The 22547-nt window shown below is 36.0% G+C and overlaps 1 protein-coding gene across 5 annotated transcripts in view; it reads right to left on the bottom strand.

Annotated features, from left to right (window-relative positions):
* ZC2HC1A (zinc finger C2HC-type containing 1A) overlaps window positions 1-22274 on the bottom strand; it is a 55684-nt gene extending 33410 nt beyond the window's left edge. For all 5 annotated transcript variants that reach the window (XR_012378239.1, XM_073892915.1, XM_073892916.1 and 2 more), the window contains exons 1-5: window positions 22142-22274; window positions 13089-13162; window positions 10466-10582; window positions 4051-4192; window positions 2236-2384 (exon numbers count right to left, since the gene is read on the bottom strand). Coding sequence is in view for 4 of the 5 variants with exons in the window: in XM_073892915.1 (XP_073749016.1) it covers window positions 2236-2384; window positions 4051-4192; window positions 10466-10582; window positions 13089-13162; window positions 22142-22157 (498 nt within the window). In the remaining variant the exon portion in view is untranslated. The remainder of the gene's footprint in view (window positions 1-2235; window positions 2385-4050; window positions 4193-10465; window positions 10583-13088; window positions 13163-22141) is intronic.
* Window positions 22275-22547: the final 273 nt, after the last annotated feature.

Genomic DNA, 22547 nt, shown 5'->3' with positions numbered 1-22547 from the left:
GGGCACCTGGGTGGCTCAGTCAGTTAAGCATCTTGACTCTTGATTTCAGCTCAGGTCATGATCTCACTATCATGAGAACAAGCCCTGCATTGGGCTCCACATTGGGTGTGGAGCCTGCTTGGGATTCTCTCTCTCCCTCTGTCCCTCCCTTTCTCTAATAAAAATAAATAAAATTTAAAAATTAAATAAAAGCACAAAATTAAATTTTTTAAATATCAACTAAGATGACTTTTAAAAATATTTTTTTTCAAATTTTCCATAAGGAACAGGAATGCCTTTAATAAGAAAAAAATTCATTAAAAACTGAACACCATCTTTCCAGATTTAAACCTTATTACTTTAGAATGAATAGGGTAATTATCAATCAGAATACTGAAAATTCCTAAATCACAAAATACATACTGAATTTTTAAGCTCATAAGGTAACTGAGCCAAGGTGAGAAAAGAATACTTCAGAACCTAAGTTACAAACGGACTATTTCAATATAATATGTTCTCTTAAAATAATAAAATGTTTTAATTTAGTATATACTAGGTAACATTTTGGGTTTTCTATTCTTCATGAGTCGACTTTAATATGCCATGATGGAACTTGATAAAATTCCTAATGAAGAAGAATGATGGAAATTTAACTAAATGGGGGAACTTCTTGGTTTTACCAATAGGAAATAGATCTTCATTATATTTTTTTCATTATTTTGATCAGAGCAGGGTCAAAAAGTGGGCTGTAACTGGGTTAGATTATAGTTGCTAAATATAATAAGGATGCATTTTAAGCATCTTTTGGAAAAATATTCTATTTAGTTTACTAATATAGACTCAGTACTTGGTACAGTAGTGCCTCATTCAGAGAGGGTACTCAATAAAATTTTCTTGAATGAATAAAAATGAGAAAATATGGGCTTACATTAAAATGAATATATATGACTGGGCATACAATCAGAACTGATACAGTTTAAAGTGGTAACCATCAGCTACCTGGATTTTACATTTACAATCATTTGGCACCAAGTTGATGGAATATAAACATTCTATTTCTTTTACTCTAATTTTTTTATTATGAGAAAAGAAAAATCATATAAATGATCTTAACCATTTAAGTAAAAGATAAATGTTTTTGACATCTGTTTTAGAAATTCTTCAAAATGAATTTTCTTCATTCTTTCCCCACAATGATGATGATCCAATAATATTAACAAAAATTCAATATGGATCCTCTCAAGAAGGCTCCAATTGTAATGGAGTCTTTTAATCCAATATTTGATTCATAAGTAACAAGTGAAATGGATTTGATTATTATTGCCTGCTAGATTTACAGTACTAAAAAAACTGTAAATGAAAGTCTTCTGAAAAATGAAGTTTGCTGAAAAGTATTACATTATCAGGGCCCCTGGGTGGCAACAGTCAGTTAAGCCTCTGACTCTTGGTTTTGGATCAGGTCATGATCTCAGGGTCATGATCTCAGGGTCCTGAGATGGAGCCCCGCGTCGGGCTCCTCACTCAGTGGGGAATCTGCTTGAGAGTTTCTCTCCCTCTCCCTCTGCCCCTCCCATTCGTGTTCTCTTCTCTCTCTCTCACTCTAAAATAAATAAATTTTTTTAAAAAAGTACGACAGTATCAAAGTTTTTGTGTCACAATATGCTCAATGAAAAACAACAGTACTGTAAAAATTTCATATAACAAAATCCATATATGGTTTATGGTTCTTGAAGTGCTTTCACATATACCATCTCATTTGCTTCTCACAAAAATCATATAGACTACTTCACGGATGAATAAATAAAGGCTCTCATACATGAAATGTTACTTGCCTAAAAGTTCAGAAGTAACAGTTGGACTTAACCCCAGGATTTCATTCCCTTGGGCGTATGGTCACATGTAGCATGGAAACATTCAGGACTTATCTGATTTTCAAATTTGGATTTTTACTGCCATTTTCTCACTCTTCCAAACCCTCTGATTTCCTCTGAATCTGCTTCACCTACTTTTTAACTAGTTTTCTTACCTTTTCCTAATACCTTCTTCAACCTGCATTATTTTCAAGACTCTACTAACTCAAGTCCATTCAATTATTTGTTCTCAATTAAACATTCAAATTTCTTACTAAATCCCTGAACAATATAAAACTTTAAGAAGGTAAGAAAGCTGTAGCTAAATGTTCTGTAAACCAGAAGCAAAAAATTGTGCACCTGAGTCATTTTCTCCTTTATTTGTAGAAATAATTGAACATTTCACCTGTGTCCGAGAAGTCGCCTTTCCTTTGGTATCAGTAGAAAATTTGCCTTTATTACTAATACGTGCTGCCTGTTCTTTACAGAAATTAATATGTCTATCAGCTGCATTTTCATTAAATCTCCTCTGGCAATATGGACACTGAATATAATCTAAAACAGAAAAAAGGAACAGATTAATAACATAATTCTTGAAGTGAAACAAAGAATTATAAGTTTTTATGAACAGTAATTGAAGATGTATGACAAAGTAATAACATTTGATAAGCAAAACTTGTCATTTCCTTATAACCACCCAACCTGACTACTAAATTTAGTAAAGACATTTAAGAAAAAAGTTTGCTAGTATATGATAAATTCCAATTTTCTGCCAGCCTAGAATCAAATTTGAGGGGGAAAAAAAAAACCCCAAAAGATAAATTCTTAGTACAAAAGACGGAATACAGAGAGGAAAAACAGGATTTCTTCTTTGCCTTTATAATATACCATATGTTTTCACCATATCTACATACTTTTATACTAGAGACTAAGTTAAGCAGTAATAACACATTACATTAAAAATGAATTTTAAAATTTGGGCTAATCTGTTAAAATCTTTTATTTTAATTAGAGGAAAACTGTCAAGAAATAGTTTAATCAACTTTATACAGTTGTATTTTCTCTTAGATGAAAAAAAAGATAAAAATATACCTTATTAACTAAGATACTTACTATCTGGGCCTTTATAGAAATAGTTTGTCAACCTCTCTACTACAATAAAATGTTAAAAATGATCGTATCTAGATTTTCTAAAGGATTTATTTTTTTTAAAAATTACTGAAGTATAGCTGACATACAATGTTACACTAGTTTCAGGTATACAACATGGTGATGCGTCAATTCTATACAATATTCAATCCACACCACCAATCTGTCACCAATGTAATTATAATATTATTGACTATATTCCCTATGCCATGCTTTTCATCTCCCTGACTTATTTTATATAAGAACTTCCCTTTACTAAGAAATAAATCTCAGTCAAGAATAGTAACACAATTTTAGTGCTGCAGCTAACTTCTTTTTTTTAATTTTTTTAATTTTTTATTGTTATGTTAATCACCATATATTACATCATTAGTTTTTGATGTAGTGTTCCATGATTCATTGTTTGTGCTACAGCTAACTTCTTATATTAAAATAACTACCTCTTTAAACTACTCTCCTAGCCAATGTCAAATTGTCAATTGTGTATATTTTAAATCTTTCAGTATTTCAGTATCTCATATTGGGTTTCCAGCATCTTGCCTTGCTTTTGGTAATAAATAAGCAACTTTTATACACCTAATGAAGAAACTATATTAACACATGAATTTAAAGCATAATTTAGGTAAATCAATCTATATGGTGGTTTCCCCACATAAACAGGTACCTTTTAGAAACAATATGAGATGTATTTTCCCGGATGAGAAAATATCAAAGAACTAGGCAACAAAACAATCTGAATCTTACCAAATGACTACATTTCAAATGATAGTGAGTTTCTTCAAATATTTCCTGGGATATATTACAATGATTTTTCAAATGATATTAAAATCTTTTATGTTTAAACAAAGTATTGAGATAAAAAGATAAAGTATTTCTATGTTCAACACCAGTGTGTCTTTATAAACCTAAATGCCTAGATTAGCACCATTATTTTATAGTTAAACTTTTTAAAGATTATGTTTCATCAGTTTCCATTATTATAAATTAATTTTATTAACAACTTAAAATTAATAAAAATTCTATCAATATTTTCTCTCCATATGAAGATTTCTGTCAACAATATTCTACATACCAGGATCATAAGAAGGTGGAGGAGGAGGAGGAAGTTTTCCACCCTCTTTAAGTGCCTGATCAAGGCCTTTAGCTGCTCTTATGGTGGCAATGAATTCTTCATGTTTTCTTCTCCAATTAGATGGTTTCTTTGGTGGTTCAGGCTACAAACAAATAAAGAAAAGCCCATTTCAAAACATTTTTATTTTTATTTATTTATTTATTTTTAAAGATTTTATCTATTTATTTGACAGAGAGCGAGAGCAGGAACACAAGTAGGTGGAGTGGGAGAGGGAGAAGAAGGCTTCCCGTGGAGCAGGGAGCCCAATGTGGGGCTTGATCCCAGGACCCTGGGATCAGGACCTGAGCCGAAGGCAGATGCTTAACTGACTGAGCCACCCAGGCGTCCCTCAAAACATTTAAAAAAAATTAATTGAAATAGGGCGCCTCAGTGGCTCAGTTGGTAAGCATCTGCTGTTGGCTCAGGTCATGATCTCAGGATCCTGGGATTGAGTCCTGTGTCAGACTCCCTGCTCAGGGGGAAGCTGCTTCTCCCTCTGCCTCTCCCCCCTGCTCGTGCTCTATCTCAAATAAATAAATAAAATCTTTTAAAAAATTAATTGAAATAAAACTTGAGGAAATGCTATATTGTTTTAAATGTTCTCTTATTAGGAGTCCTTAAATTGCTTTCCTTAATTAAAATTTATAATTTTAAAAAGAAACTTCACATAATTGTATTATATGCTATTTTTAAAATGCAATTATAATTGGATAAACACTGCTAAATTAACTTCTGTAGATGCTGCATCCATGTAAGCCTCCACTAACCTGGTGTAATTTCCCTATTTTACTACACTTTCTCCAACAGAGTATGTTGGAAAACAAAAAACTTTTGTTTTTTTAACTAACTGGAGAGGTGAAAAATAGTTCTCTCTCTGGTTTTAACCAGCTTTCCTCTTAATAATTAGTTGAGCATCTTTTTGTATCATTAAGAATCATCTGCACTGGGGTGCCTGGGTGGCTCAGTCGTTAAGCATCTGCCTTCGGCTCAGATCATGATCCCAGAGTCCTGGTATCGAGCCCTGCATCCAGCTCCCTGCTCCGCGGGGAGCCTGCTTCTCCCTCTTCCACTCCCCCTGCTTGTGTTCCCTCTCTCGCTGTGTCTCTGTCAAATAAATAAAATCTTAAAAAAAAAAAAAAATCATCTAATGCATTGCCTTTTTTTTGTGAACTTTTTATGTGCCTGGTCAACTTACCTGTTGGTTACTGGTCTTAATTTTAGCAATTTCTAGTTAATTCTTTATAGACTAGCCTCAGCCCTCCCCTACAATATGGCTGTCTTATAACCTTGTCTAAGGATCTTCTGATATGAAGAATTATTTTTAAAATATAGGTTAATTTACTTGTTTCTTTTATGGTCTGCCGATTTGCAGTCACTGTTAGCAAGGCCCAACCTCACACGACGGTAAAATGGAATTTTCCCATGTTTCCCCCTAGAATTTTCATGGTTTCATTTTAAAATTTTAAAACTTTTATTCATTTGGAATTTATGAGTTATAGTGTGACATATAGATTCAACTTTATTTTTTGTTTTTAACATGGCTATGCAGCTATCTCAGCTCTTTATTGACTTTACTCCCCACTGAACTGTTAACACCTTTACCATATTCTCTTTTGTATTTGGGCCTATTTCTGAACATTCTCTTCTGTTCCACTGTTCTGACTATCCTTGTGTTAGTACCAGTGTTTTAAATATTGAGACTTTATAATAATATTTTAATATCTGATAGGATAACCCTACTTTATGCTGCTTCTTTTTCAATTTCTGGTTATTCTTGTATGTACATTTTTCCATATGAACTTTAGAATGAGCCTAATTTTTTAAACTATATTTTAACTGGAAAACTTAAACATTACATTCATAAATAACTTAAGGAACTTAGTATCTTTATTTTGTTGAATCTACCTATCCAAAAATATATAATATTTCCATTTGAAGAAGTATTTGTGTCCATTTTTTTAAGTATTCTTTGTGAAAGTTTTATACCTTTAAAAGGTTTATCCTTAAATGTTTTTTATTTTGTGTTGTTCTTTTATAAAGAGTCTTTTCTTCTTTTTTGTTTCAAGGGGTTTGTTGAAATATGAAACCTAGTAATTTCTGTATATTATCATTATATCTCATTATTTCACTGGCTTCTCTTATTGTTTGTAATAATTTAGCAGTTGATTATCTTGGGTTTTCCAGGTATATCATCTCCTAATAATGATACCTTTACCTCCACTTTTCTAATTCCTATGCATCTAATATCTAACTGTATCAGTTACAGCAATTACTATATTGCTTGGAGCTTAATCTTGTTCCTGTTTTTAATGGCTACCTCTAAGTATCTTTCCACTACAAATAATGCTGACTCCTGTGCTACCATACATTTATTTTGTTGTATTATTCAAATACCCAACTATCCTTATTATGTCTTTATTTTTTAAATCAAGAATATACACTGAATCAGCAAAGTCAAAAGATGATTCTTTAAAAACACTAATAAGGCAGGACTAATAAGGGAAAAAAAGAAAACACAAAATGTGGATGGAAAATAGTACATGATACAGTTCTTACAAACATGAGGAAAAAAGAAGACACTATAATGGACCTTTATGCTAATAAATCTGACAACAGTAAGTGGACAATATCCTTGACAAACACCACAAAACAGATACCAGAAGAAACAAAATCCCAAGTCTTAATTTTTTTTTAGTGAACCTATTTTTTAAAAACCTGAAGAAAACTGGCCCAGATGCCTTTACTGTTGAATTCTTGCAGACATTTAGGAAGAAATGGCATCATTTTTTAAAAACTCTTTCAAAAAATAAAAGAGCAACTTTTTTTTTTTTAAGATTTTATTTATTTATTTGAGAGAGAGAGAGAGAGCACAGTAGGGGGAGCAGCAGAGGGAGAGGGAGAAGCAGGCTTCCCGCCGAGCAGGGAGCCTGATGTGGGGCTCGATCTCAGGACCCTGGGATCATGACCTGAGCTGAAGGCAGACGCTTAAGTGACTGAGCCACCCAGGCACCCCGAGAACAACTTTCTAACTAGTCTTAAGAGAGCAACGAACGTTTGATAAAAAGAAAAATTACAAGTTTACCTCTCGTAAGTAGAGATACAAAATCTTAACTAAACACAAGCAAATTCAGATGTTGAATGTGACTGTTTATAGTTTCTTATTTTATGGTGAAAGGTCTGATCACAACATTCATCTGCTCCATAAGTATAACTCATCTACTGATAGGGTCTGCTGCTCTCATCCATCTTTCTTCTCACTGCATCCTTGTGTCAATGCTAAATTAATGCTTTTTTTATTACTCATCATTGAATAAATTAGGTTTTCCTATTACAGCTATTTATAGGAGGTTCTGGGGAGAAGGAGTGGTGCACAGTCCCTGGCCAGGCTACACAAACCGACAGCTAGCTCTCCAGCACTGTACCAAATTCAGATGCAAATAAGGCCTCTCTGTGATCACAGGGACAAACCTCTCGTGCTTCTCTAAAGCAACGTGGGTCCAGGAAGGCTCCTACTGCCAACCATGCTTCCCTCAGTAACCACACTAACCACTTCCAAAAAAAAAAAAAAAAAAAAAAAAAAAAAAGACCTAGCCCTTTAGATGGGCCCCTTACCTTAAGAAAGGGTATTTTCTTTTCATTAGTGCTTTTTGGAGAGCTTCTGCCATTGGGCCCCTTCAACTCTCTGTGCCTTACTTATCTCCCTACTTCCTCCTTCCTGGTTTTTGTCCAATTTCAGCCAGGCTCATTCCAATTCCTTGCATTCCAGGTTCTTATACTCACCCCAATTCCTGCATTGGCTGTAGTAAATAAGGGATCTATAATTCCTGATTAGACCCCTCACATTTAAGGAGTCACTTTAAGGCGAGGAGACCCTTCACCTTTAAGGTGACAGGTTCCCATTCTGGGCCATGGGTCCTTCAACTTTCTGCACTTCCTCTGTGGGTAGGTTCTGCTGGAACTCAGTTGCTTTGGGCAGCCATTACATATATTTTGTACTCTGTGGATTAGGCCTGCCTTTAGTTTTTCCCCAAATGGAGTTCGCATCTGCTTTACTCCACTCTGCTTGTGATTTTGTAGGATTTCCTTGATACAGATAGAGAAAATTTCACTATGTTAAAATCTTCTAATACAGGGGCACCTGGTGGCTCAGTCAGTTAAGCAACTGCCTTCAGCTCAGGTCATGATCCCCAGGGTCCTGGGATGGAGCCCTGTGTCAGGCTCCATACTCAGTGGGGAGTCTGCTTTTCCCTCTCCCTCTGCTCCTCCCCCTGCCAATGCTCTCTCTCTCTCTCACTCATTCACTCTCTCTCTCAAATAAATAAATAAAATCTAAAAAAATAAATAAATAAAAATAAATGTTTGGGATCCCTGGGTGGCTCAGTTGGTTAAGCGTCTGCCTTTGGCTCAGGTTATGATCCCAGGATCCTGGGATCGAGTTCTGCATCAGGCTCCTTGCTCAGTGGGGAGCCTGCTTCTCCCTCTGCCTGCTGCCCCCCCGCTTGTGCTCGCTCGCTCTCTGACAAATAAATAAATAAAAGCTTTTTAAAAAAATCTTCTAGGGGTGCCTGGGTGGCTCAGTCGTTAAGCATCTGCCTTCGGCTCGGGTCATGATCCCAGGGTGCTGGGATCGAGCCCCGTGTCGGGCTCCCTGCTCGGCGGGAAGCCTGCTTCTCCCTCTTCCACTCCCCCTGCTTGTGTTGCCTCTCTTGCTGTGTCTCTGTCAGATAAATAAATAAAATTTTTAATTAAATAAAAATTAAAAAATCTTCTAATACACAGTTTTTCAAACTTTAAGGTGCATATGACTCGCCCAAGGATTTTGTTAAAATGCAGATTCTAACTCAGCATTTCTGGGTGGGACCTGAGATTCTGCATTTCTAACAAGTTGCCAAATAGTGCTGGTATTACTGCTCTATGAACCACACTTTTAAGTACCAAGAAATTAAACTACTTCATGCAAAGCAATGGTTTTTACTTTGCTTTTATCTGAAGATTAATTTTTTTCACTATTAGAACCCTTCTCCCTTAGAAAGAAATAAGATAGAGGCACCAGGGTGGCTTAGTTGGTTAAGTGCCCGACTCTTGATGTCAGCCCAGGTCATGATCCCAGGGATGTGGGATCGAGCTCACCCTCAGGCTCTATGCTCAGCACAGAGTCTGCTTGAGATTCTCTCCCCCTCTCCCTCTGCCCCTACCCCTGCTCGTGCACACTCTCTCTCTAATAAGTAAATAAATAAATCTTTTTAAAAAAATAGTATAACTAACATTTATTGACAGATCACTGTGGATAAATTCAGTAAGAACCCACAAGACAGACACTACCATTACTACACCATTTTACAGATAAAGAGATGTATAGGTTAAGTAACTTGCCCAACACAGCATGGTAAGTAACAGAGCAAGGGTTAAATCCAGGCAATATGACTCTTGAGCCAGCTGTCATTTTCATACCCACTATATTACACTGTCGAAAAATTTCAATAGTTTATCTCTTGGCTAATTAAAGCCAATATAATCATATATCTGCAGATGTACTAAGAAAAATATCAAATAATGGTTTCTGTACATTATTCAAATTTCACCATCCTTCACTTATAGATAGCCTGAAAAAAAAGATGCACATTCGACTTTTCTATTATCAAATGATTTTATTAGTAAGATTAATTACCCCACAGGGAAATGTTTTCCTGTACCACTGGGAGAAGTTATTATCACTGACGCAGGGTTTATTTCAAAAACCTATTCAATGAGGTACTCAAATTTCGACTATTTCACTGAACTCTTTAAAACTACGTCGAACAAAGTATGTGCTTTATTCTTAGCAATATAACACACCACAGGTAGTATTAAAGAGATTATTAAAGGAGATTCACTGCTTTCAAAGAAAACAAACTGACAACAGCTATACAGGGACAGCTGAGTAACTGACCAAACTTCCCCAGAAAGCCTAAGATCACAATTACTGACAATCAATCAAGCTAATCAATATCTATTATGCTGAGGTATCTGTAAATTATAGCTTTGCTTTTGTAGAGAGGGACTATAGTACTGATAAGAGGCTTAAACTTACACACTACACTTAAATTAGGCTTCAATAATTAACGAGTTAAAAAGAACATGTGAGGACTTTTTAATTCTTGCCAGCCTACAGCTAAGCAATTGGCTATCCAATGCTACAAAAACCTCATTATAATAAGTTTTGAGACAGTAGTTTGGTTTCCCCTTAGCAGAAGTTTAAAAATAAACAAGTTTCTGATCGTTTCTAAACTGAAAACAAGAAGCAGAATTCTCATTATTCTTCAATCTTAGAACAGATAATTTTTTTTCAATATATATAGCAGCAAAGTTCATACTATTCAAAAAGCTATATAATTACCCTAGGTTTAAGAGGTTTTACTGTTGGAATATCAGTTCCTTCAGCTCTCTGTCTGCTTGAATCAAAAGTCTTCCGTTTTTTAGTGGCAGTTTTCTGGCAAATGGGTCCATGTTTTTTCTGTTAAGATAAAGAAATGCAATGTATCATTTTCTTTTCTATAGAAAGGAAGTCTATAAAACTTCAAATTGTCATTTGAGACCAATTTAAAAACTAGAAGATGAAATAGTAATATATAAGAATATTTTGCTTTAACTAAAATCGTTAGAAAGTATATATAATGCATGCTATAAGTTATCTTTCTCAAGAAAGTATGAATACTATATACAACAAGAAAGTATAGATAAATACTCTTCCAGTTTTCACACTGCTAATAAGGAAAATAATGTAACTAAGTCAAAGTTATTTGAGTGAAAAAAAGTTATCTTCATTACCAAATACATGAAAACAGATATTGGAAAAAATGTAAACAGAGACTGCATTAGTGTGAGGATTACAAAAGTTAACATAATAGTAGTAGTCTGGGTTACTAAAGTTATTAACATAACCGTAGCATGTTACCATAAAGTTAACATAAAATAATAGGACTTGGTGGTCCGATTTGTGTCCTCCCTCCACAATCATCTCTTTCTCCCCTCCTGGAACAAGTTTACCTTTCTTTACCCATGATTTTTCTTGAGCTATCTAGCGTTCCACTTCTATAGGCTTTTTAAATATGGCTGCCAACTCATTCATTCAATCATTCATGTATTCATTTTAAGGACATTACAATGGACGCTCTCATAACTGACCTCCAATTAACCTACTGGATAAATAATCATTCTCCTTCTTCCAAATAAAACATGTTAATGGATGACCTAAGTGCACTATATGCACTTTTTTTCTTTTGTATTTTGATAACACTGAACAAGCTACAACTGTTAAACTTTATCTGAGAAAAGAGGAAACCTCATAACTGGTTGGTTTGATATCATGCAAACTCTTACATTTTCAATACACACTTAGAAATTAATTGTTTTACATACTTGTTTTCAGTTTTCATTTTATTTTTAATTTTTTTAAAGATTTCATTTATTTATTTGACAGAGAGAGACACAGAGAGAGAGAGAGGGAACACAAGCAGGGGGAGTGGGGGAGGGAGAAGCAGGCTTCCCGCCGAGGAGGGAGCCCGATGCAGGGCTCAATCCCAGGACCCTGGGTCCATGACCTGAGCTGAAGGCAGACGCTTAAAGACTGAGCCACCCAGGCGCCCCCTTGTTTTCAGTTTTCATTTTAATAAGCAAGTACTATTAATTATAGCTATTAGAATAAAAATCTCTTAAATACAAAAAAAAATTAGAAGTGTGGCTAACAGGCAACTTTCTAATAGATGTCTGTTCTTACACTGAGTTGTGTCAAAAGTATGTAGTACTTGTTCCCAAATCTGATATATTATATAAGTTGTAGCTGTATAGTGATTACATTATTTAATTAAATATTAAATAAATAAGGGCAAAAGAAGGCATTTTCTTTCCTATGTAAACTGAGCTCAATATTTTGAACATGGTTTGGAAAATAGTGAGATGACATGAAAACAAAAAAAATCATTGAGTTAAGTGTGGGCAAGATGTTTTTAAAGGACAAAGGAAAAAAGCTGTCATTATTTAAAAGGAGTTGATAGTCCAACAGACACTTTGGATCATTAAATCCTTGCTTTGCTTTAAAGAAACAAACTGGAAATAGTAACATGCATTCTGGATAGTGACAGAACTCTAATCAGCATTCATATTCAAAGAAAAGTCTTTATTCTACATCAAAATATTAATAAATGTATTTTTATAATTAAAGTAAGAATAAAATACTATAGGTACATGGGCATTTTTTCCCTTATTCTCTAGTTAGTTGGCTATTTTATATTAAAATCAATTAAGAGTACTTCTATTTGTGTTACTAAATAAAAGTATCTAAAGAATGCATAATATGTTTTCGGTACACTTTTATTTTTTTTTTTAAAGATTTTATTTATTTGACAGAGAGAGCACAAGCAGAAGGAGGGAGAGGGAGAAGCAGGCTCCCTGCTGAGCAAGGAGCCCGATGTGGGACTCGATCCCAGGACCCTGGGACCATGACCCAGGCCGAAGGCAGCCACTTAACCGACTGAGCCACCCAGGCGTCCCTTAGGTACACTTTTAATTGAAAACAATTTTTCTTTGAATATTTCAAATATACATAAGAATTAAGAGAATAGTGTCATGCACTCCCATTTACTCATCAACAATTATCAACAATTTAGCAATCTTGTCATCTATCCCAGCTTTTTTTCCTGAGGTACTTTAAAGCAAATCCCAGACACATACCATTCTTTATCTTTAAATACATAATTATGCATTTCTGAGTTTTTGTTTCATTTTTGTTAATATTCCCACAGAGAAACACTTTAACACTTTAACAGAGTAGTTCTGAAGACCAAACTATGAAGGAAAGAGACCACTCTAGAAGAAAGACATAGATGGAACTGATGCTCTTGAACAAAAAACACTGGTCAGTATCTCTTTAAATTATTCCACAGAGGTTCTTTCCATGAGAGTTGTCCTGAAGTATCAAATAATTACAGATCTAACATAATCCAAAGGAAAAAGGTACTCACTAATGCCACCGGAAAGAACGTTCTTCCACAAATCTTGCAAGGTAACAATTCTCCCACTTGGACACTTCCATTTTCTAAAACAGGAAAGAATTTAATTAATAAATTCTTTGCTCAAATTGTGAAATTTCCAAATTTTAATGTCTTCATATGTAAGTTGTCAGTTCTTGTGGAAAATGTCTTGTTTCATTTTGGAATAAGCAATATTATTAAAATAGGCACAAGACTTAGAGTTACCAGTGGTCAAAAAGGACATGCCAAATACTGAAGTCATGATTTAAGTATCACCAAACTGATATTGTTGGAAATCTTTTGTTTTCTTTAATTTTAACCAAACCAATTTATTATATTCTCTGAACTTATACCCTCTCTCTACTGTAAATTACCAAACTTTAAACACCAAGTTTACCTTAAGGTTAATATTATATATTATTAATCTTCAAAGCATTAAGATATAACATTGGTGATCAGTGAGATGGCTTCCTGAGATGATCTAAGGATTCTAAGATAAAAAGAATCTTGTTCTGTTTAACAGCAGACAATAGGAAGTATAATGCCTTAAAGAAAGAATCACCTAGTTACTAAGCTACCTTTATTATATGAATTGTTCATTATTTTATACATATAATATTATATAAGAATTCAATGGACCAGCAAACTGAGATATTATGTGCTATGGCACAATTCATTAAATAAGGGACAAGCAGCTGAAACTTTTACTCAGTCAAAACTTAATGCACCTATCATACATTTTCATACAACACATTTTGTTACTAAATTGATTTAAAAGAAACAACTACATTCTTTGGAATTCTACATAGCTAAGTCAATTTGTCATTTTGTTATCTAGCCAATTATCAAACCTAAATTTATTTCCATACCTGTAATTTTCTAAAAATGATACTTGAATCTATACCTTAAACATATTTTCTACTGAATATTTTACTGTTAAAATTCCTTTATCACATGAAAGACAAATAGAAAGCCACTTTGTTTTATAAGTAACCTAAAGAAACTCATGAGAAAAGTACAATTATGACTTCATATAATTTGTTCCAAAGCAATTAGTGAGTTCAAGAAAACTGAAAGAAAAATCAGAATAAACATGGGTGGGAATACAATCCAACCGTAACAGAAAAACTGTTTTGTTCTCTCATTCTCTTAGTACTCCACTGCCCTATTTTAATGGTAGATAGTGACTATCTGTCATCTTAGATGGAGGCAATGTCTCTATGGTGGCAGTTAAGCAGTGGGCACTACAAAAGCAAAGATTTGCCTGAATTGTTCTTCTCCAATACCAGAGGTTAGGTTATTTAGGGAGAGCAACCTCATTTATAGGGACTTAATTCCACTACTAAAAAGTTGAGGCAATTGCTGGATAGAATCTGTAGCATACATTAAGAATGTCTTCATATGGGGTGCCTGGGTGGTTCAGTCGTTAGGCATCTGCCTTCGGCTCAGGTCATGATCCCAGGGTCCTGGGATGGAGCCCTGCATCGGGCTCCCTGCTCCGCGGGAAGCCTGCTCTCCCTCTCCCACTCCCCCTACTTGTGTTCCTTCTCTCCCTCTGTCTCTCTCTGTCAAATAAATAAATAAAATCTTAAAAAAAGAAAAGTGTCTTCATAATGATGGGCAAAGTGATGCCACATGATACATAATGTATTGTTTGTTTATTTATAATTTTCATATATTCCTTTAAATTCTAAGAAATGATTTAAAAATTCATCAATACAAAATGTTAAAGAGTATCACATATTTTACTTACACTAAAGTATATTTCAGTTGAATGAATGACAAAGCAAAATTTTATAAAAATTAACTATTGAGAAAAATATTTTCAACCCATGGAAATAAAGTGAGTGCCTACTTGGGCCCCTACCACTTGCCAAGCACATATCAAGTAATAATAATACTAGGGTGGAATAACACAATCATTGTTCTTATAAAGCTAACAGTCTACATAGTTTACTTCTTCACTATATATCTAAGAACCAAATCATCTCCCAGTTTTTACTGTAATAGCAACTACAATACCAGCATATAATAAAATCCAATTCTTGGTATTAATTCCTACAAGTCATCAAATATGTTCAAATTGTCTTTAAAAGAAAAAACAATCTTTATCACTAAAAGGCATAAAAAAGAGGAAACAGCATTAAAGAGAAAGCATTTAAGAACAATTATCTCAAAAAAGAAAAAAATAAGTCATTACTTCATTCAAAATAAATAAAGATATAAATTTATAGTCCCCTCCCTCTTATATTAGCTGGTCATACAGTATAGCCCTATAATTCACAAAATATGTGCATGTATGTTAGTGTCAACTCCCCCTTCTACCAATAGGTCATGATAAGCAGCTTAGGTTCAGAATCACAAAGGTACATTTTGGTTGTAATGTATTCATGAAACGACATGACCGCTTAGCAAAAAAGGCACTGAAATTTGTCTCATAAGTCCCAGCTCTATCACATAGAACTATAAACTCCCTGGGCAAGACATTTAACCTCACTAAGGTTCAGCTTCCTCTTGTATAAAATTTGGAAGGAAGTTAGGTTAAATAACCTACATGGCCCCCTTCTATCTCTGACACACCATAATAAATATACTATATGTATTTAATAAAATCTACCTTAAGATCACATTAGCAAGAAAAGTACATAAATGATAACATATCACTCTTACTGGTATTAAACAAAAATTTGGTCATATATAAGGATGATTAAACCAGTTGACCAATTGCAGATGGTGGAACGAATGCTTCAGGTAGCATGTAGAATGTTGACAAAATCACTTCCACTTGACTACATACAGAACTGAGAATCTGCAAGGAACTACAGCAAAGAACAAGATGTCTCTCTCCTTGTTGGAAAAGTCTTCACTACATGAATTAGAAGAAAATGTATGACTAATCATATAAATAGCCTCAGTTTAACATTTGTTAAATGAGGATATTATCTGCTCAATCTACCTTAAAATTTAAGGGATCATCTGAGATGTTATACATGAAAATGCTTTTACAACCAATGAAATAAGAAAATACTACTCTCCAGCACATGCAGGCAAACTCCACTAATCTCTCCTGTGTGGCAAAAGCTAGCAAATTGTGAGGCTTATAAAAATATAGTAGAGACAATACGCAAAGGGCTGACTATTGTAGTAGAGAGCAAGCACTGTTGAAAGAAGCACTCAAATTAATGGACAAAACCACATAAATAAAGTACCTTAATATTCTAAAACTTTCCAGAAGCTACCTCTCCTGATAAAATTTATCTCATACACAGTGTTGATTCTGTTATGCATTACTGTATTTAGCAACTTCAAAACCTGCACCATAAGGCTTGAAATGGTGTCTTTACATAATACTATTAAATGCATCTATTATATATAGATGTCAAATAATATGCTGTTATCTAAATAGTTATGACATTCTAAAATGGATATATTTAAGAAATAGGAAAGAACATTTTTTTCTTTTTTTTTAAGATTTTATTTATTTATTTGACAGAGAGAGACAGCGAGAGAGGGAACACAAGCAGGGGGAGTGGAAGAGGGAGAAAGAAGCAGGCTTCCCGCCGAGCAGGGAGCCCGATGTGGGACTCGATCCCAGGATGCTGGGATCATGACCTGAGCCGAAGGCAGACGCTTAACAACTGAGCCACCCAGGCGCCCAAGAAATAGGAAAGAACATTTTCAAAAGAAAAGAAATCTTAGAAATTAAGAACAGTTCTGGCCTCTGTGTAGCATGTGTATTTCTTCACCACGGGTCACCGCTCATCTGAATTCAACCTTTAAAACAAACCTTCATTTTGAAGCATATAGCATATATTATACCATCCTCTTCCAACAATCCTTTTCAGAATCTAATTACTTTCAGGTCAACAATCCCTAATAATCTCAAAAGATTTTCCTCTTTCAGCTCATCCTAGATTTCAACATTCACACTTAACCTACTCAACACATAGCCTTCACACTCCACTCCTCTTTAGTCTATCACTCCAGTTCAACAAAAATAACGACTGTTAAAATAATTTAGTAACAGTCCACCTTTGGACTCTTAAAATACCCAAGCACCTTCTCTGACCACTTACTTCTACCTTCTACCTCTCTTTAAATCACTTTATTGATCTCAAAATGATTTGCATCTTCTTGATAACCCATTCCTGGTTGCGCTTTCCTTCCTACTCAGTCTGAACCTGACTAGTCATTTCCACTTTCGCCAATCATCCTCAAATCCCTTGCTCCATGGTCACATGTTTGGCAAATGTTAGATTAAACGAATGGATTTTCTTAGAGCAGAACTTCCTCAGTCTTAAAAAAGAGATTTAGTATATTATTATTTCCCGAACATAAATCCTGACCCTAGGACCACCATGAATCTGCCAAATCCAGAGGCACCTGGCTGGCTCTATTGGTAGAGCATATGACTCATAATCTCAGGGTCATGAGTTCAAGCTGTATGCTGGGCATGGAGTCTACTTAAAAATAAATTAATAATAATAATAGCCAAATCCAAAGCCCTCTTTTGAATCCTCATCTACTAGACCTTTCTATAGCATGAGGCACTACTGATCAATCCCTTCCACCTTTAAAGTGCTTTTTCTCTTGGCTTCAATGACATTTCTCCCTCCTAAGCCCAAGTTTTTCACATCTCAGAAGGTAAGCAGCATTTGACCTGGTATTTAGACCTCCAGGTATACCTGGTGCTATAGGTTTTTTCTGACACATATTCACTACTCAGTAAATATTTTCTCATCACTTTCCTTTCTTGATAATTTTTAAAACCCTTTACAGACTTCTTCCTGCTCAACCCTAAAGCATCAATTCCTCCCAAGCTTCTTTTCTCATTTTATTACATAAAACTTTCCTAGGTGAATGTATCCACTTGCTGTCACTTTTATGTCATGACTACCAAGCTAAAACTCCACATAAACATTTACAAGTAGCTATGAGACATTTCTATTAGATAGCCCCCAAACTGTACAAACACATTTCTAAAGCCAAACTCGTTACCTCTTCTCCCACACTTGGTCTTCCTTCTTGGTTAAAAATATTAATATTACCTCTTAGTCAAAGCTAGACAGCCCTTTATCTTTGATTCTTTTTCTCTCTCATATCCAACAGTCATATCTCACCTCTCTAACTCAGAAATATCTTCTAAATCTATCCTCCCTTTTTAATTCCCACTATCTGTGCCTTAGTTCAAATCCTCATCCCATATATGTATTTCCAGTCTCTTCTTTCTCCAGCCTATCCTGCTGCCATAGCCATCTAGTAAGACTGCCCACAATCCCTTCCAAGCATGCTGTTTTACCTCTATTGAATCACTCCTAAGCTCCTAACACACTTCCTATGAGTTTCCCCATCCAATAAACAAGTACTGAGGGGGCCTCCTATGCACTAGGCACTTTACTGAATGCTTTATATATGTGACATCATTTAGCTCCAGTTTTTATAGCTGAGGAAACTGAAGTTCAGATTTACCAAATCACAGAGCTAAAAAGAAACAAAACAATGATCCAAACATAGGCCTCTCCAACACACTGGCTTTTAAAATAACCTAGCATCCAACTCAGCACCAACAAACAATGAATGCCAGATAAATCAATAAAGATGAAGAATTATTCAGTAAACTAGCAAGTGTTTGGATTAGAGAAAAACAAAACAAAAAGGAAACCCTAATGGGACAGGAATGCTTTCTTCAACTAAATCGAGGGTACACTAGAGAAGAGCAATTAGACTTCCAATGAGGTTTTAGAGGGCAGTACACTAAGATCTGCTAATTTAGTAAACCAAAAAAGGAATGGGCAGCCTGAATCTGTTACAACTGTTAATAACCATTATTAAGATGTTATGAAAGAAATGACAACAGTGTATTTATTAAATCTGCTTAAAGTTTATCATCTCTCTATTTTACAGATGAAAAGCTTAAGAGAGATTAGAACTCTCCCAAGTCTAGAACTAATTCTACTGGCCTTGGTATACCTACAGGGCACAAGAGTTAGGTGAAAAGGAATTAAAGGTTTTGCTCCAATTACACACAGAACACAGAAGTGCTCAAAAATAGGTTACACAAAATCATGAGCGATAATTTATATTTAGTTTTTTTTTTTAAGATTTTATTTATTTATTTGACAGAGAGAGACATAGCGAGAGAGGGAACACAAGCAGGGGGAGTGGGAGAGGGAGAAGCAGGCTTCCTGCTGAGCAGGGAGCCCGATGCGGAGCTCGATCTCAGGACCATGGGATCATGACCTGAGTGGATGGCAGACCCTTAACGACTGAGCCACCCAGGTGCCCCTATATTTAGTTTTGAAATACAGTGTTCAGCCTAATACCTCATCTCTTAATGACCAGGAAACATGAAAAGCCCCAGAAGACCAAAAATAATACAAGTGGTACATGCTTTATACACAAATAATTTTTAAAAGAGTATGATAATCTTCAATAGAATTTTTTAGGGGTCCATGTATTTTCTGGTTTTGTAATCAAGATTAGTCCAGTAACTGGTTTCAACTAGAAACATGGGTCTAACACCAAACAGTACAACATTTGCTCAATTACTATGATACGGTGAGCAAATTCCTGGAGATTTTCTACTGGACACTGCAATATAAGCAATATAACATTTATTAGAGACTTCAAAGTGCTAGACTTTAGGGGCACCTGGGTGGCTAAGTCAGTTAAAGCCTCTGCCTTTGGCTCAGGCCATGATCCTGGAATCCTGGGATGGAGCCCCTGCATCTGGCTCCCTGCTCCCAGTGGGGATCTGCTTCTCCCTCCCCCTCCCCCACCCCTTGCTCTCTCTCACTCTCTAATAGATAAATAAAATCTTTAAAAAAAAAAAAGTGCTAGACTTTAACTTCCAATAAGGGTAAAACTTTATCTTATTTATCACTGTATCTATGTTTATTAAATGAAGGCATGGATGAATGAATTAATGAATGGAACCTTAAGATTCAAACTTTTGATCTTTGCAAAATGTGACCTAACAGGGACTGATTTTAAAAAAGAAGAAAGGAAAGAAAGAAAGGCACTGTTCTAACTTCAACAAAAACTCTAGGAGCTTTTATTTTATTAGTTTAAACCACTTGAAATTACTAATATTCAATTGTTTTGCCCTACAAAAAAAACAATTTCATATATTTTAACCTAACCTAATTAGAACTAAACACATTACAGTTAATGATAGTAACTCATTTTGTTAAAAACAAACAAACAATAAAAAAAAAACTGAAAAGTAAGGAGCAAGTACTGTTTACCATGATACATCACAAGCTGGGTCCATAAAACATACCCCTCATAACATATCATATTATATCAGAATACATGTATTTTTCCACCCATGTAATTGAATACTATACAAGGTTTTCATTATATTTTAAAAGCATTCTTAGTAAGATTTCAATAGTAATGTCTTAGTATTGCTAGAATATAAGATTCACTATAACACAGACTCAATGAGAGCAGGGCTTTTGACTTTATTTTTTTTGCTACGTCCCCAGGGCCTAGAATGGTGCCCATCATAGTCAAAGTCATTCATCTAACAACAAATATTTATTAAGTACCTACTCTGTGTCAGACACTTTTAGGTGCTTAGCATACATAAGTAAAAAACAATGTAGATCTTTGCCTTAATTACAAATGTTAAATAAAATAATATATATCTGCAGAAAAGTTGTGTTAAAGCACTTAATGTGTGTTATGATAACTTCACAAGAATTCCAGAACCCATGATCCTACCTACTATGCTACAAGACCACCCACACATTTTAAAATTTATTTAAAAAGTAAGGTGCCTCCCGGAGTCCTCTAAAAAACAGTATCTTGAAAGTAAGGAGTACGATCATTACAATTCCTATTTCGTGGAAACTTAATGATCTCCCTGAAATAAATGAAATGATCAGAGAACAGGACCTTCATTTGTCATTATACTACAGCTGCCCACAAATGGAAAATTATCAGAATTCTTACCTACCATTCTCCAGCTGTTTACTATGAGAATAAAAGGGTGAAAAACTATCATATTCATCATTACATTTATTTTTTGGTATGCTTTGGTACCTGCAGAAGTTACCAGTTATTACTTTTCACTTCATAACACAACCTGAAATAATCTGCTCTCTGGCATGCAACAATACAAGGCTCGATGCCTCTGTTTATTTTTAATTCCACCTGAATCTCTGTAAAATAGGAGGGGGGAAAAAGAGCTAAACCAAAGCAACACGATCTTTCATAGGAAGGATTAACCACAATTTGAAAAATAACCTTGAAATCGTTGTTGCCAATGTTAGCTGGGTTTTTTTTTCTTTGTTGTTTTTAGGCAAATGTTATACTACAGAGGATAAAATGGACAAAAATAATAGAGAAGTGCAAGAACTGGGAACAAAGCAAAATCTGGAGTCATGGTTACAGCACAAGGATTAACTCAAGATAAGGAATCAATGCCGGCTCTTCCTTACTGAGTCGTCATTAATAAGCTCTTAAATCCTTCTGTTAATCTATTGTCCCGGCTCTGAAGCTGGCCAGTGACTCCTCCTTGGGAGATGCTCTTGGCATCCCTCTGACAGAAGATGCGGTAGAAATAGAAAAACGGTTACCTAGGGAAACTGGCCAAGGAAAGTGTCAGGAGCTAGAGGTTGAAAACACACCCCGGGGCCCCAGCAGAGGCTGGCAGTAGGGAGGCCATGGACATTAACGAAGAGCCCACTTTGCAAGAAAAATGAAATCCGCCCGGAGACTGTGATTACCAAAAGGACACTCAGGAGTCAGGCAAGACCAAAAGATGGTAGGAAGAGAGCTGCAGGCAGATGCCAAAGGCAGTAACAGGCTCGCGGTGGGGAACCCCAGCTGAAGACCGTCCGAGGCGGGGCAGCCAGAGGATCATTAGCTCCACGGTGTTGGGGGCTGTAAGGGTACTGCCCGCCAGGGCCTCCCGAGGAGCGGCGGGGTCCACCACTTCGGTCCAGCCCTCGCCTCCCCGGCACCGCTGTCCTGGGCACCCCGGGTGCTCCAAGGCCCGCTCTAACCGCCCGGCCCACACCTCTTCACCTCCTCACCTTCCAGTCCCTCCATTGCGCCACCACCTCTGGTTCCGCGAGATTCCTCCCCCAGCACCCGCCGCCACCGCCGCCGCCGCCGCCGCCGCCGCCGCCGCCGCCGCCGCCACCGCCCAGCTCCGGCTGTAGCAACCCGGCCGCACCTCCCACCCGCTAACATCCCGGACTCCCATTGGCCCGATGTTGGTGGGGCGGGGCTCAGGAGAGGCGGGGCTCACCGGGAGGCGAGCCTCCTGCAGCAGCCGCACGGCGGCTTCCCGACTGTGAGCTCTCCTGGTTGTCCTCCCGGTAAGCCTAAACCGCTTCAGGTTGCCTACCGTAGCTAAACGACGCCTTTGTTCTACTGACTGCCGACTTGTTTCCCTCACACACTATCCTTTCATTTAGAATGTCTCAGCACCTCATG

This window comes from Callorhinus ursinus, unplaced genomic scaffold, assembly GCF_003265705.2.
Source record: "Callorhinus ursinus isolate GAN/ISIS: 27379988/994484 unplaced genomic scaffold, GSC_fseal_2.0 scaffold5, whole genome shotgun sequence".
In the NCBI taxonomy this organism is placed as follows: domain Eukaryota; kingdom Metazoa; phylum Chordata; class Mammalia; order Carnivora; family Otariidae; genus Callorhinus; species Callorhinus ursinus.
This window is presented reverse-complemented; position numbering and strand designations above follow the sequence as displayed.